Source organism: Pseudorca crassidens, chromosome 16, assembly GCF_039906515.1.
Source record: "Pseudorca crassidens isolate mPseCra1 chromosome 16, mPseCra1.hap1, whole genome shotgun sequence".
In the NCBI taxonomy this organism is placed as follows: domain Eukaryota; kingdom Metazoa; phylum Chordata; class Mammalia; order Artiodactyla; family Delphinidae; genus Pseudorca; species Pseudorca crassidens.
Window position 1 is genome coordinate 63645960 of NC_090311.1, and position 14854 is coordinate 63660813.

Here is a 14854-nt window from a genome sequence, read left to right on the forward strand (position 1 = left end):
ATTACCAATAGATGGTGAGCTTGGCTACAATGCGAAATGCTTTAATACTTTTAGAGGCTCTGGTCCTAAAGATCACGGGAAGCAATAGGCAAAGAAAGGAAGGACAAGGATAGGGAGTTTGGCCAGATCAGATACAGGAGGGACTGGCAGGCACAGCAGGTTCCTTTAGTCAAGGAGGCAAATCCAGGCTTTTCTTCATTAACCCTTCAATCACCTTTGAGGCCTGTGACTGCAGACTCAGCACTGGGGAATTAAATGGCTCTGAGTTTCTCTCAGGTGTTACATGCACGGGCAGGTGGGCCAGTTTCCATGGAGAACATTCAACAGGCCACTGCGAAGCGCTTGAGTTCACTTCTGAACATTGTTGCCTTGTTGGCCTCAGCAGCACCCAACCCCCTCCTCTACTCAGGTGGGACTTCTCACTCCCCAGGCCCACAGGTGCCCAGAGGTGTGACATGTGCTCATTCCACTTCATTCCTACCATCCTAATTCTCCTTACCTTAGCTTACAGAATCCTAGAGTGTCAAAGATTTAACAGAAGGAGAAAGAAGTGAGGTCAAGTGATTTGCCCAAGAAGCGTCCCCAATACAAAGCTTTTTGCCCACATTTTCCTGTTCAACTCAACAAAATCTTCCCTTTTTCTAGGTCCACATCAAGTCCTCACCTTTAAAGTCCTAGAGTACTTAATGTCAAAATCCATTGCTGATTTCTGTATCTATCTTGACTTCTCAACTGAGAGGCTCAGGCCCTTGACCAGAGGACCATACCTTACACACCAGGGCTCCCCAGACTTTAATGTGCTCACAGATCACCTGGTTTCTGGTTAAGATGGAGATTCTGATCCAGAAGGTCTGGGGCAGGGCCTGAGACTCTCCATTTCTAACACATTCCCTTGGGAATGGTGCTGATGCTGGTGGCCTAGCGTGGCACTCAGTGATTGATTCTGCGTGCAGGAGTCCATTTTATCTGATAGACATTGGTTTTCTTGCCTGCAGCCTGTTAAAGGGATAATAATAATTTCCTTGTTATGGGGAGGCAGTGCGGCGTGGCAGGTTAAAGCACTGGCTTTGAACCACTTAAAAAGGTAACGTTTATCAAGTACTTACTATGCATCAGGCACTGTGATGAGCACTTTATATGCATTATTGGATTAAATCTTTTGAAAGAAAAACATTAAGTAAAAAACAAACAGAAAAACCCGTTGTGTTATTTTTTTCAGAAAATAAGTATCTATTTCTTAAGTGATTTCTCTTTCTGTAGGACTACAGAGCCTCTACAGATTTTTAATACAGAGCTCCTTTAAGAAAAGCTTCGTTAAGTCCCCTGTTAGGATTTTTACATCAGCTGATATTTTAAAAATCATGACTGATTTTTCACAACTGCTGTTTTATGCCTTTTTTTTCAATACAGAAACTTTAATAGGTAAACATATCTGTAATGTTATATGAGTATACGGAAAGTGTTTCAAAAGAATTTGAATCAACTAAAAGACAAGGGTGTTTAACTTGCATAACTCAGATAAGTGAATTATGAATTTATTAGAATAAAGCATAATTCTTATTTCTGGGTTTCAGGAGCTCAAGAATAGTAAGTTTTGCCAAAGCAAAGATGCATTTGTCTTGAGATTTCTTTTTTTTAAAATAAATTTTTATTGGAGTATAGTTAATGTCTTGAGATTTCTTTAGAATTCAAGATCTAAGTAGTGATCATTTTGTTGATTAAAAAAATTGCTTTTCATTCTCAAAAAGAAAATTCATGCTTCAGCCCATTTTTTCCCTTGAGTTAAGAGGAATGTGTATATGTGTGTTTATGCATGTATATGTATGTAGGTGTCTTCACAATAACCCTTCGACCTAAGTACTATTATTCCCAATTTAAAGGCATAGAAGCTGAGGCTCCAGGAGGTGAAATGACTTGCCCACTCTTGCACTGTTTCTAGGAGCTGACCCAGGTTACAAATCCAATTATGTATGTTTCCAAAGCCTACTTTAAAAAAATTGTTTTATTTTGAAAAATTAAAAAACTTAAGAAAAATTTCAAGAATGAACATCTACATACTTTTCCTCTAGATTCACTGGTTCTTACCATTTGCAAAACCCACATTCTTAATCAGTCTACCATTTATTAGACGTATTGTGTTTTTAGGGTATTACATAAACTTTCTGTGTTTAATTTGTTTATCTGTAAGTGGATAAAAATATCTATATTGAGGGTGTTTAAAATGAAGGTTAACTGGTTAATTATTCTCTTAGCAAATATTTATTGACCTCCTTCCATCCCAGGATGAATAAAAGCATTGTTCTAAATCAGGACAAAGCAAAGTAGCACAGTTGGTGCTCTCATAGAGCCAGAGTCAGAGGTGGGGGGAACAGACATTAAAAGGACATAGCAAGTAATTTCAGGTGGTCTATGCACTGGGGAAGAGACAGAGCAGTCTGGAAGGCTTTCTGGAGGAGGTGACCTCTGGCCTGAGGCCTGACTCATGAAAGGGAGTGAACTGTGCATAAATGGGGGCAGAGTGGTCCAGCCTGCTCAGAGTGGGCACCTGACATCTCTTCATCCAACAGGAAAGAGAGATTGTGGAGTTTCCATTTGCAGAAATTATTTTTAGAAGAGAACACATGCTCTCAGATAGACTAGATAATAATCTGACAAAGGATAGCCCAGGCCGGTAGGTTTTCAGAATCTGTTCTAGCTTTTAACCTCCACAGCTCTTCACATGGTTGCATGCATGGATTTCTGAAAAACCATCTTTATAAAAGTGCCTTGAATTCCTTGGTGATTATTTCCTTTTAGGCATATAACTTTTAATATTAATAAACTGTTATTTACTAGTGGCAGTTGCTGTCCAAGGAAGTCAGATTTTTGTTTCTGGAGTCTCAATAACCTTTTGTTTCTAATTTAGAAATTGGATGAAGACATGCATCAAAAAATTGCAAAGGAAATGAATCTCTCTGAAACTGCTTTTATCCAAAAACTACACCCAACTGACAACTTTACACAAAGTAAATACGCTTTTTTTTTAACCATTCCTGAATGGCACAAGAAGCTGCTTTTCCAGTGGGGGAATGATAGTTAAGGGAAATGTCCATTTACTATTTGCATGCAGATAGGAGAGGGGGGGGAGCTTCTAATCTGGTTTTCATTTCATCTGGGGGAGCAGATATTGGTGAATTTGAGTGTTTCAGCTCCAGATCTAGCACTGGGGGGCCCTAGGAGGCTTGCCTAGACTTTGCTCCTCCTTTCACAACATGTTTCAGTGATGAATCATGCTAATGAAATATTTAGAAAAGAATAAGAAAATGAAAAGTTTACGACCCCCTTGTATGGGAATGATCTCATCTCTCTTTTGTTTTTTCTCCTCTGAAGGTTCCTGCTTTGGATTAAGGTGGTTTACACCAGTGAGTGAGGTTCCTCTCTGTGGCCACGCTACCCTGGCTTCTGCAGCTGTGCTGTTTCACAAAATAAGTAACGTGATTTTCTTTTATGAACTTACCATTTAGCAAATAGCAAATATTTTTAAAAACTCGCACACATTCTTTCCTGTGAACCAAAGTGACTGGTATAAAGACACTGCAAAGTTTATTTCATGCGATTTATTATGCAGAAACAAAAACAGCAAGCTTCTATAACACTTTGATCTTTCAGAGTATGTACCATGCATGTTGGAAAGCCATTGTTTCCTGGAACGCCATTTTCTTCTAAATAGGAGCTCTCTGGTCTCTGTGACAAACAGAGGAGCAGAGCTTGTAAGGCAGAATAGTTGTCTAACATGATATGATACTGGGGAACCAAAAGACATAACTTTGCCCCGAATATGTCCCCACCCACATTGAAATTCATTTCACAATAAGAGCTTTTTTACTCTGAATTTTAAATATTAATGAGCCCCCGCTGTATACATTTACCCTGTGAAGAGAGGATGCAGCACCTTAATCCTACCTGTGTCCATCTCAGCTACACTTAGTATAACAGATAAAGATCAGGGCTTTGTGGGAATGGGGCAGAGAGATGCCTGGAAATGTCCTAAAAGTGGAGATGGAAGCAGCCATGAATAAGTGTAGACCACTAACAGAAAGTTAAACAAGGAAATAAACAGGATGATACGACGGAGGGGTAACTGTGGGGAGGAGGGTGTTGGAAAAAGAAGTTCTCTGGGGGAGCAACTTAGGTGGGGATGATAAGGGAAGGTGTTAATAGGTCAGGTTTGCCCAGAAAGCAGACTCTGAGACACACTGGCATGCCAGAAGAATTGGGGGCAGTGTTCTTGAGATCAGTATTGTTAAGGTAGTAAAAGAAAGCAGAACTGAACACAGGGAGAAGTTGAACTGCAAAGTGGTAGCACCAAAGAAAGACCTGATAGTCCTCCACAGGGTGGGCCTGAGGTTCCATGAGAAAATGCTTGGTAAATAATGATGTCTTACACCAATTATAATGAGAAGAATTAAACTTTGGGTTTCAGAATGTAAATTTTATTCTGTGAAAGTTAATCAGCGGTGCTGAATTTTCTCACCTTTGAGATATGGTTAAGTATTACAGAAATATTAGGGAAGAGAAAAGAATTAAGTCACAAATCTTTGTTTTCACTAAAAATGTTACCCACACTGAGATAAGTGGCCCAAGTTGTATCAGTAACATGAAGGGATATTATATCAGGTTTGGTGATCTAATCTTTAAATGAAGATTTTATGTATAGTTTGGTTTGTTTATGGTAAGCTTGATTTGTTCATCTCAGACTGTTGTACATGACCTGTATGTTCTATTTGTCATCCCTTTGGCTTATCTTAAACTAGTAGAGTTTATAACTCTATAGTATTTAAAAATATAGTATAGTTAAAAATATAGTATAGTTAAAAATCTGCATTAGAAAACATTATAGCATCCCTATGAGCTATGTTTAATTATTACCCCCAATTTATTGGTAAAATGAAATTAGTATAGTTTTAATTATTACCCCATTTTATTAATGAGGAAATTGAGGTTTAAGGAGATTAAATAATTTTTTCAAGGGCACAGCATGATGTCAAGTCCAATCAGTTATGTTCTTGGTTCTCAAGTTAGAATCCAGTGAGAGTTTTCTCCACTTAGGACCCAAGTAACCCAAACCTGGGACCCCTTTACTGGAAAGAACAACACTGCCAGAGAATCTAAGACTACATAACAGTGATCAAAACAGACATGCAACTATATAACAATGTTTATTTTCCTATTTCTTGATTCCTTTCAAAAAGTTTTCTAGTTGACAAAATAGAATTCTTTTTTTGGCCAGAAAACATGAATAGCACCCTAACGTTTGTCACTCTGAGTGGGGAACTAAAGGCCAGAAGAGAAGAGGATGGTATCGTCCTGGACCTGCCTCTTTATCCAGCCCATCCCCAGGTCAGCTCTTTTTAATTTTTTTTTTTTCTTTTGGCTGCCCTGCACGGCTTATGGGATCTTAGGTCCCTGACCAGGGATTGAACCAGGCCCTCGGCAGTGAGAGCATGGAGTCCTAACCACTGGACCGCCAGGGAATTCCCAGCTCTTTTTAATTATTGCCGTAAACTGACAGCTTTCCTGTTTTACAGTAGTTTTGTCTTTTTTCCCAATCTAGGACTTCCATGAAGTGGAGGATTTGATAAAGGTTGGTGAAAAGAATCAAACCTGAGCCATGTGATATGATCATCTGTTATCATTTGAACAAAGATTCGGTACTATTTGATCTCAACAGATAGGCCTTCTACCAGTACAAGTGTTCCATTCTAAGCTTGGTTGAATACTGCACCGTGCATTTGAGATTTGAATTTTAATATTGAATCTAGGGACTTCCCTGGTGGTCCAATGGTAAAGAATCCACCTTACAATGCAGGGGATGGGTGTTTGATCCCTGGTTAGGGAACAAAGCCCCACATGCCTCGGGGCAACTAAGCCCGTGCGCCTCAACGATAGAGCCGTGGTGCGCAAACTACAGACCCCGAGAGCCACAACTAGAGAGAAGCTCGTGAGCCACAACTAGAGAGAAGCCCTTGCACTGCAACAAAGACCCGACACAGCCAGAAAAAAAAAAAAGAAAAATAATACTGAATCTATTTAGTGAGAAGGTTGACCAGTTTTCCCTGACTCTTCATTATCCGATTAGCCTCCATGGAAAGGTGGGGGAGGGGAGGCTGTCGTGTGGCAGGCTGAGAGTGAAAGGAAAGAGTGGAAACTGCCTGGCAGCTGTCAGAGTCCTGATGTCTTTAGTGGAGAATACACTTGAGATGACAGGGCTGTGCTTTGATGGAAGAGAGCAGGAAAGCATGGGAACCTCGATAGAGAAGACAAGATACATAGACTGGCCTCCTCAAGGAGTCTGTGTGGGAATGGGGCTTGATGATGATGGTGATGATGACGATGATGACAATGAACATTTTTGAGAGTCTCCCCTGTGCAGTGCCACACACTAAGTGTTTTTTTTTTTTTTTTTTTTGCGGTACGCGGGCCTCTCACTGCCGTGGCCTCTCCCGATGCGGAGTACAGGCTCCGGACGCACAGGCTCAGCGGCCATGGCTCACGGGCCCAGCCGCTCCGCGGCATGTGGGATCTTTCTGGACCGGGGTACGAACCCGTGTCCCCTGCATCAGCAGGCGGACTCTCAACCACTGCGCCACCAGGGAAGCCCTAAGTGTTTTAATGTATTATCTCATTTAATTCTCACTGCCACCCAGTGCAGCAAGCACTACAGTTGTCTCCCAGAGATTCCAGAAGGCCAGAGCAGCCCTGGATGGCCAGGTGCTTAGTTTGTAGAGCAGGAAGGGCCCAGGTCAGGACCAGGCCAAGGGCAGCCATGAGAAAAAATGATTCTATAAAATGGCGTATTGTGGTATTTCTCAGTGAATTTTCAACTCAGGATTTATAATCTCTTTAGTGTTTTGCTTTAAGTTTTCAGAGTATAAGCAAGAATCATGGATTCTGATTTTACACTCAGCTCTGCCTATGGCTTGAGTTTTGGGAGGCAAGCCGAATTCATAAATGAACTACTTTAAACATATTGGCAAGAAAATGGAAAATATTCACAGTGCTAGACCTTGTTCATGGTAGAAAGAGCTTAACCTGATCTCTCTAAGCCGCAGGGTCGGCATTTGTAAAATGAGGATGATGAAGGGTTATTTGTTGTGAGTATTGTCATTTTGTGTTCCTAGAAACTGGCAATAAGATTCTCAGCTGAGAATTAAACTTTCAAATTGACATAAGAATCCATGCAGAGAATGACCCTTCAGAGAGACTGAGAGGCCCCGGAGAGCAGATGGGATCGGGCTGTAGGCGTTCCCATTTCTGGCGGGGGTCGGGAACGTTGGTCAGCAGTGGTCACAGAGGCAGACATTCCAGGCATCACCCACGGCAGAGGGAGTCTTGGCGATAGGACCTAGAACACCTCAGTCCCTAAAGAAGATTAGAGAACCTGAAGCCACCTAGTGACAACCAGACAACTACTGTGTAACTCTTGTCTGTTCTGAAGGCAGCTGGTCGTGGTGCCACAGGATGACTCGGAGGGGCACAAGACACATACAGTGTCTTGGATATGAGCGAGGCTATGTGCAGCCCAGTAAAGGGTGAATCAGGGTATCTCTAGAAAATGTTGAAAATGTTGCTACGTTCTTGATCTGTAGCATAAAGTCTACGTGAGAACAGCGAGCTTGCCAAGCAGAGCAGCCTTGAGACAAGTGCCCTAGTCCCCACTTCCAATCAGACTGCTGGCCCTGAGTCCTTCCCATGTGGAAGCTTCTAGTTACTGCTGCAGGAACTCCACATATTATTTCACTTAATCCTCACAACAACTCCAAGAGGCAGGCATGAAGCCCGCACCTCTACAGATAGTAGACAGTAGTAATTCAGAGCTTTGACTCCAGGGCCCCTCAGACCTGGGTCAAGGTGTGTGTGTGTGTGTGTGTGTGTGTGTGTGTGTGTGTGTGTGTGTGACCTTGGGCCTCTCTGAATCTTCTTATCTGTGGGGAAAATACCCACCTGAAGGAGTTGTGTGTTGAGGGACGTAGTAACATGTGTGAACAATGCCTATCTCTGGCTAAACTCAGAGGGTAAACTCAACCCTCATCAAGGTCTCTGGCTGCCAGGAAACTGGCCTTCTTGAGCAATACCTTGAGTCCCGAAACTGACCTGAAACTCCTGGGATTGGAGATGTTGGGTGTGCCTGGCACAGAGCAGACACTCGTGAGAGGTTGCTCTCCAAACATGGGTCAAATTCATAAATTCCTGAGGAGGTTTTGGTCTGTCTCCATAGACTGCCATAGGTGACACACTGGTTCAGGACATCCGCTATTCCCCAGATACCCGAAAGCTCCTGGTCCGGCTCAGTGATACTTACAACAGGTAAACAAGATTTTTGGCTTCGTCAGCACCCTGGGGATGGCCGAGCACCCAGATTTATGGCTCTGGCTTGGTCTGGCTGTGCCATGTTCTGTCAAACCATGATTTACACAGCCAGAGAGTTTTGTTCCCCTCCTGGTGAGCCATTTGGCAAGCTGCATCCTGGCCTGCTTTACAGAGTGTGGGCAGTGGGTAGTCTATTGAATGGCTTTGTCCTGATCCACCCTGTTTCTGAACAAGGTCATTTCTGGAGAGCCTGAAAGTGAACACACAGAATCTGCCGCAAGTGGAAAACACGGGGAAGGTGAAAGGACTCATTCTCACCATCAAGGGAGAGCCTGATGGGCAGACTCAAGCGTTTGACTTTTACTCCAGATATTTCACTCCATGGTTTGGTGTGGCCGAAGACCCTGTAACAGGTACTTTTTGACTTGAGTCCTGAAGAGGGCTAAACAGTGGAGAGGGAGGAGGATAACAAGTAGCTGTTGCTGTGCCCTCCACGTGACCTTTCAGGTTGTTTGGTTTTTGAGCTGCCTTTGTTTCCCTACCTACCCCTCCCCCACCCCTTCGCTGAAGTCTCATGTGAAAAACAGAGTTAAGGAGGCAGTATAGCAGGGTTAAACTAGGGTCAGACAGGCTGGGTTTGCATCTTAGCTTCCTAGCTGTTGACCTTGGGCAAATGACTTAACATTTTTTTTTTAGATTTTTTTTTGATGTGGACCATTTTTTAAAAAGTCTTTATTGAATTTGTTACAATATTGCTTCGATTTTTATGTTTTGGAGTTTGTTTGTTTGTTTTTTTGGCCGCGAGGCCTGTGGGATCTTAGCTCCTCGACCAGGGATTGAACCCACACACCCTGCACTGGAAGGCGAAGTCTGAACCACTGGACCACCAGGGAAGTCCCTGACTTAACTTTTTAAAGCTTTTGTTCCCTGGCTATAAAATATGGATAATACCTCATAGGTTATGTAAACACAACGCATGTTAAGTGGTCAACACAGTGCCTGGCACATGGTAAGTGCCCAATAGCTATTAGGTATTTTAATAATAACAACAGGGCTTCCCTGGTGGCGCAGTGGTTGAGAGTCCGCCTGCCGATGCAGGGGACACGGGTTCGTGCCCCGGTCTGGGAAGATTCCACATGCCGTGGAGCGGCTGGGCCCATGAGCCATGGCCGCTGAGCCTGCGTGTCCAGAGCCTATGCTCCGCAATGGGAGAGGCCACAACAGTGAGAGGCCCGCACACTGCAAAAAAAAAAAACAGAAAACAAAAAAAAAACTGGCTCCCTGAGCCAACACTTCTAGAGCTGCCATTTGCAAAATCTAGTGGCCAATGTCCACTACATTCCCAAAGCCTTTTTTCCTTTTCAGTGACCAGCCTGCACGATCATTGATCTAGATAAGATTTGGTTTTTGAAGGATCAAGCCCTGGACTGCTGGTGGGAAATTGGGACAGGCATAGTGGTTTTGTTTTTTCCTCCCTTCCTCATTTCCCTGACCTGCCCACAAAGTGGGTGGGATGGGTTCAGGAACGTGGGTATTCAGGATCTTCTACCAGACAGAAGCAGAGGGATGAAGTCAAAGATGGGCAAAAATGTGAAGCCTCGTACTTTCATCCTCCTGGAGAAGAATGGCCTGAGCCACAAAACGGGGGTTGCTGGATGGAGGAGACTGGTGGATGGGATAGTGGCCAGGGTAAAAGGAGGCTGAGCAGAGACTGTGAGCCTCCTGTTCTGGTCAGATGGCAGGGGCTGGGATGGTTTCAGGGCCTTGACTTAGTTACTCTGAGGAACAAAATATGTGAAATTCAAAGCTCAGCAAGCAAGCACTTTTAAAGACTCAGGAAAATGCCCAGCGACTGTTGGTCCAACTCAACCCTCCCCAATAGAAAAGAAGTTCTGAGTGGACTTACACTTGCACAGCTGCTTCCCAAAGATGTTAATTACCACAGAGGGCAAGTTTTTTCCCCCTGTAATGATGCTTTTCTAGAGTGGGAAGGGCAGCGATGACCAACCATTTCAGTTTGCTTGAGACTGAGGGACTTCTCAGCATACAGGATCTTCAGTTCTAAAACCAGGACAGTCTCAGGCATACTGGGATGCTCGGGCACCCTATGTGGACCTCCCATAACATTAGTAAGTTTTCCTGAAGGAGAGACCTTTTCCAAACCATCCTTTTTTCTCCCAAAGACTTTTCTGTCAGTTATTACTTTACATTTTGTTTCTTCATTTTATTTTATTTTATTTATTTATTTATTTATTTGCGGTACGCGGGCCTCTCACTGTTGTGGCCTCTCCCGTTGCGGAGCACAGGCTCCCGACGCGCAGGCTCAGCGGCCATGGCTCAAGGGCCCAGCCGCTCCGCGGCAATGTGGGATCTTCCCGCACCGGGGCACGAACCCGTGTCCCCTGCATTGGCAGGCAGACTCTCAACCACTGCGCCACCAGGGAAGCCCTGTTTCTTCATTTTAATATCTATTCTCTGATCGAAACCTAGGGCACAATCATATGAAAAAATACCTCACTAAAAGAAAGTTCTTCTGGCACCGAAAACCTGTGAATGCTGACTTGGTGGGAAATATAGCCTTTTGTCAGAGTTCCCACCTTTTCTTTCATGTGTGTCCTAAGAAGAAGGAGATATTTTTCCCTTGAAAGATGTAGACAGATTTATGTGAAGACCTTGATTCTACCATGGGCTGACAATGAACTGGTAGACAAGACAAGAATTAAAACCTACAGTTTAATTCAGCCTTCAGAAAGTATAAGACACAGCAGATACATCGTTTGGAGGAGTTATCCGTAAATTCTATGTCTTCCTTTCTATTTCCATCCTTAATTCCACACTTGGCTGTGGCCACGGCCAACATAATGACTACGTCATCTAAGGTTTAGTCAAACTGGATAGTTGATTGTTTATGAACTTAGCACAGAGTTGCCCCTGTTTTCTTTGGGATTGTACCATGACTTTTCACTTCTTTTAAGGGTCTGCACATACTGTTCTCAGCAGCTACTGGTCCCAGCAACTGGGGAAGAAAGTCATGCACGGTAGGACAGCTTGTTTTCAAATTTTAAAAAATTTGCTTAACTTGAAGCCAGTATTTCTTCTCATATGTACTATCCACTTGAAGATGTAATAAAGTGTTAACTATCACCCACGTGAAAATGAGAGGTTTCGAATTCCTTCCCCCTGAACCTTCTACTCAAAACATCCTCTACCCCAAACATCTTCCACCTCTGTCTCTCCCAACACAAGGACACACTTCTAATACAGTAAGTACCCAATAAATGTTTGTTGAATAAAGTTAACTAGCTGTATAACTTTGACCCAGAAAGGTTATTTATAATGTGACAAGTTGAGACTGGATGATTACCAAGGTTCCTTACTGCTGCTGCTAGTTATGAGATTAAATCAAACAAACTGCTTTGGAACCAAGTCTCCTGGTGATTTACATAGTGCCTGAGGCAGAGAAAATAAATGGCAGCCAGTGGAATTTACACAGCTAGTACTACGCAGCTAGTAGTCTGTATGTGGTACAGGCTACACAATCAAAGTAGGAGTTTGACTTTAAAGGATGGAGGTTCTTACTTAGTGGGATGGTTAAGCCTCTGTGACCCTGATTTGGGAACAGCACGGTGACTGTTCTCTTTCTTTGGTGAGCCTAATTACTCCTCTGACCTTAGGAAGCCTGAGGCTGTGCCTCATGGTTGCCTGACAAGTGTGGTTGCTTGCTAACCGCAATGAGTAAAGCACTCCCTTTATCCTATTCAGACCGCGGAAGGTGGGGCCTTTTCAGAAGGGCCAAGAGCACCCCTCTTTATCTTCTTAGACTTTTAGTCCTTGCCTCTGTCTTTTCACATGTGCTTGCCTTCTAGACAGAGCCAGGGAGGATGCTCTATGGGCGGGGTATGTCTGGGGCATTACAGGAAGTAATAGAGGAAGTGGCTCAGGAAGCGAAGCTGTAGAGCTGTGTATTCTGTGGATCAAATTGCGTCTGTGGTCTCAGTCCTCAGGAGAATGGGGTGGGCTGGGCAATACCATGCACAGAGGAAGGAATGCATTCTATTTCAAAAATTTTTTAAGATTAATTGATTTTTATTAAGGTAACATTGATTTATAACATCATATAAGTTTCACGTGTACATTGTATTCCTGCTTCTATATACCCTACAACGTGCTTACCACCAAAAATTTATTTTCCATCTTTCACCGTACAGTTGATCCCCTTTACCCATTTTGATCTCCCCGCCCCTCCCTGACCCTTTGCCTCTGGCAACCACCCTCTGTTCTCTGTGTCTATGTATTTGTGTTTCGTTTGTTATTTATTTTGTTTTTGTTTGTTTGAAGGAATGTGTTCTTTAAACTGACCTGGGAGGATTCTAGAGCTTGTAATACGTGGTCTGTCACTATGCCCTGTTAATTAAAAAGGGTGAAAATGATCTTAATTTGTGACTCGTTTTATGTTTTCTTTAGCCTTTCAGTGTTCCAGCCGGGGAGGAGAATTGAAGATTTCCCTGCGTCCTGATGGACGAGTTGACATCAAGGGACGTGCTGCTCTTGTTTTAGAGGGCACGCTGACGGCCTAGACGCGCTTGTGCGCGATGCTGCGATCTTGACTTACTATTTTCCACGTAGAAAGAAATGTAAGGGGCTGCTTTGAATAAAGTTTGCATAGTAGTCTACTTAATCCTCACCTTAGACATAGAACAACAAAGACATATTAATGGAAATTTAATAATGCTTCCTGACTAATTAACTAATGGAGTTTTGGCTCTACCTGTGAGTATATTTGAAATGTAAGTAACTAATAACGAAGAATAATGTCACCTTTGATTATGAGTACCAATCACAAAATGAGGAACAAATTTATGAGGAGTAAGATCAAACCATTTAAACTTAGGTGTGAGTACCAGATAGACTATTTTGTAGCCATTGAAAAGACCCAATAACTATGAGGAAATATTAAAAAAAATTTCATGATACAATACCAAGAAAGAAAATCACAGTAGAGTATAAACTGTTAGCGACGTTATGCTGTGTCTGTGGAGAATAGGAATTTATATGGACAGAGATGGATCATGAAGATAGAAAAGTGAAAAGAGTTCACGTGTAGAGGGTAAGATTGGAGTAATTTTAATGTACCTAAAAAGTTATTTTCTTCATTGGAACACACTCATGTTTAATAACTAAAAATCAGGACATGTAGCTAAATAACTAAAAAGCCCAGAATTTTTTTAAATGTATGTGTGATAGAGTGGTAGTAAAATTAAACATGAAAAGTAATATCTTGCCTCTTTCCAAGTTCTTTTTGGGGTGGGAATTCCCCTTGCTGTGGCTCCCATGTATTCTGCAAGTTAGGTGCCCAGCTGGGATCTGAATTCCCAGCCCATGTGTCAGATCTACTGCTCAGCAATCTGACGTGGTTGGTAAAAAGCAATTTGCTGTCTCCTGTGTATAAGACACTGGGCTAGAAGCTGGTGGGGTGGAGAGCTGGGGGCCAGGCTGCAAAGGAGATTAGAGGGGAAGCTTATAGAGCTCTCAAGGGAATCTAACTGGGAAAACCAGGCTCATCCTTTCATGAAAAGATAATGAGCACTTGCACTGGTCTGTGATTAGGGTCTACATATGGCAGACACTGAATGCTATGGCGTAGTCTGGGGAGTGTTGAAGGACAGGGCTTCGAAAGACTGGGGCATGAGCAAGGCTTCAGAGATGAATGCACATGGCATGTCTGGGTTTTGTCTAGAGTTTCTACATCTTGAAAGTAGTTAGGTTCTATGGGGGCTGAGAGAAATAAAAGAAAGTAATTATTAAACTTACAATCCAGTTGAAGAGATAGCATGTAAACACAAGGATAGATAAATAATACTGTAAGCTATTTTTATTGTTGTTTTTTAAACTATTAAAACCTATAGAAAGGACATAGGAATCATGGCGATTGTGAGTCATCCCCAGGGTATGAGAAAGGGAGAACTATGGTTCTCCAGGTGTGGTCCCTGGACAAGCAGCATCTGTACCACCTGGGAGCTTGTTAGAAAAGCAAATTCTCAGGCCCCATCCCAGACCCACTGAATCAGAAGCTGTGGAGATAGAAACCAGAAATCTGGTTTTTAACAAGCCCTCCAGGTGATCCTGGTGTATACTTAGGTTTGAGAATCTCTAGTATTCAGCCACTGTTTTCTTCCCTCGCAAGTGACAATTGCCTATGTAGCTCAATAACTTTAAATGTGCATTATCTCAAAATCTCCTTGACCATACCAATATACTTGCTGCTTAGTGCAGTTTTGGAGGAGCTGGATTTTTTTTTTTTCCTCTTAGTTTCCAGTTCTGTTCAGCATAGAAAAACTAGCTGTGCTCAGGTGGGAGCTGTTCAGTAAAATGTTGGTAATATACAGATTAATCAGCCATGATTTATTAATGATGAATTAATTACACCTGATTGTGCAGTTCTGCTAGCTAAATGGAGCTTTAAAGGAGTTATTTTATTAATCATCATGGTGCTAATTGCAGACAC

The 14854-nt window shown here is 42.6% G+C and overlaps 1 protein-coding gene across 13 annotated transcripts in view; it reads left to right on the forward strand.

Annotated features, from left to right (window-relative positions):
• Window positions 1–14854, forward strand: part of LOC137209285 (phenazine biosynthesis-like domain-containing protein) — a 67261-nt gene that overhangs the window by 22277 nt on the left and 30130 nt on the right. For 11 of the 13 annotated variants that reach the window (XM_067710790.1, XM_067710786.1, XM_067710787.1 and 8 more), the window contains 8 exons: window positions 2906–3005; window positions 3370–3468; window positions 5270–5379; window positions 5594–5623; window positions 8258–8346; window positions 8584–8762; window positions 11325–11387; window positions 12814–13623. In XM_067710790.1, the coding sequence (XP_067566891.1) occupies window positions 2906–3005; window positions 3370–3468; window positions 5270–5379; window positions 5594–5623; window positions 8258–8346; window positions 8584–8762; window positions 11325–11387; window positions 12814–12926 (783 nt within the window). In that variant the 3' untranslated portion in view covers window positions 12927–13623. Of the gene's footprint in view, window positions 1–2905; window positions 3006–3369; window positions 3469–5269; window positions 5380–5593; window positions 5624–8257; window positions 8347–8583; window positions 8763–11324; window positions 11388–12813; window positions 13624–14854 lie in introns of those variants that run through there. The other 2 variants (XR_010935976.1, XM_067710781.1) reach the window with 2 other exon arrangements.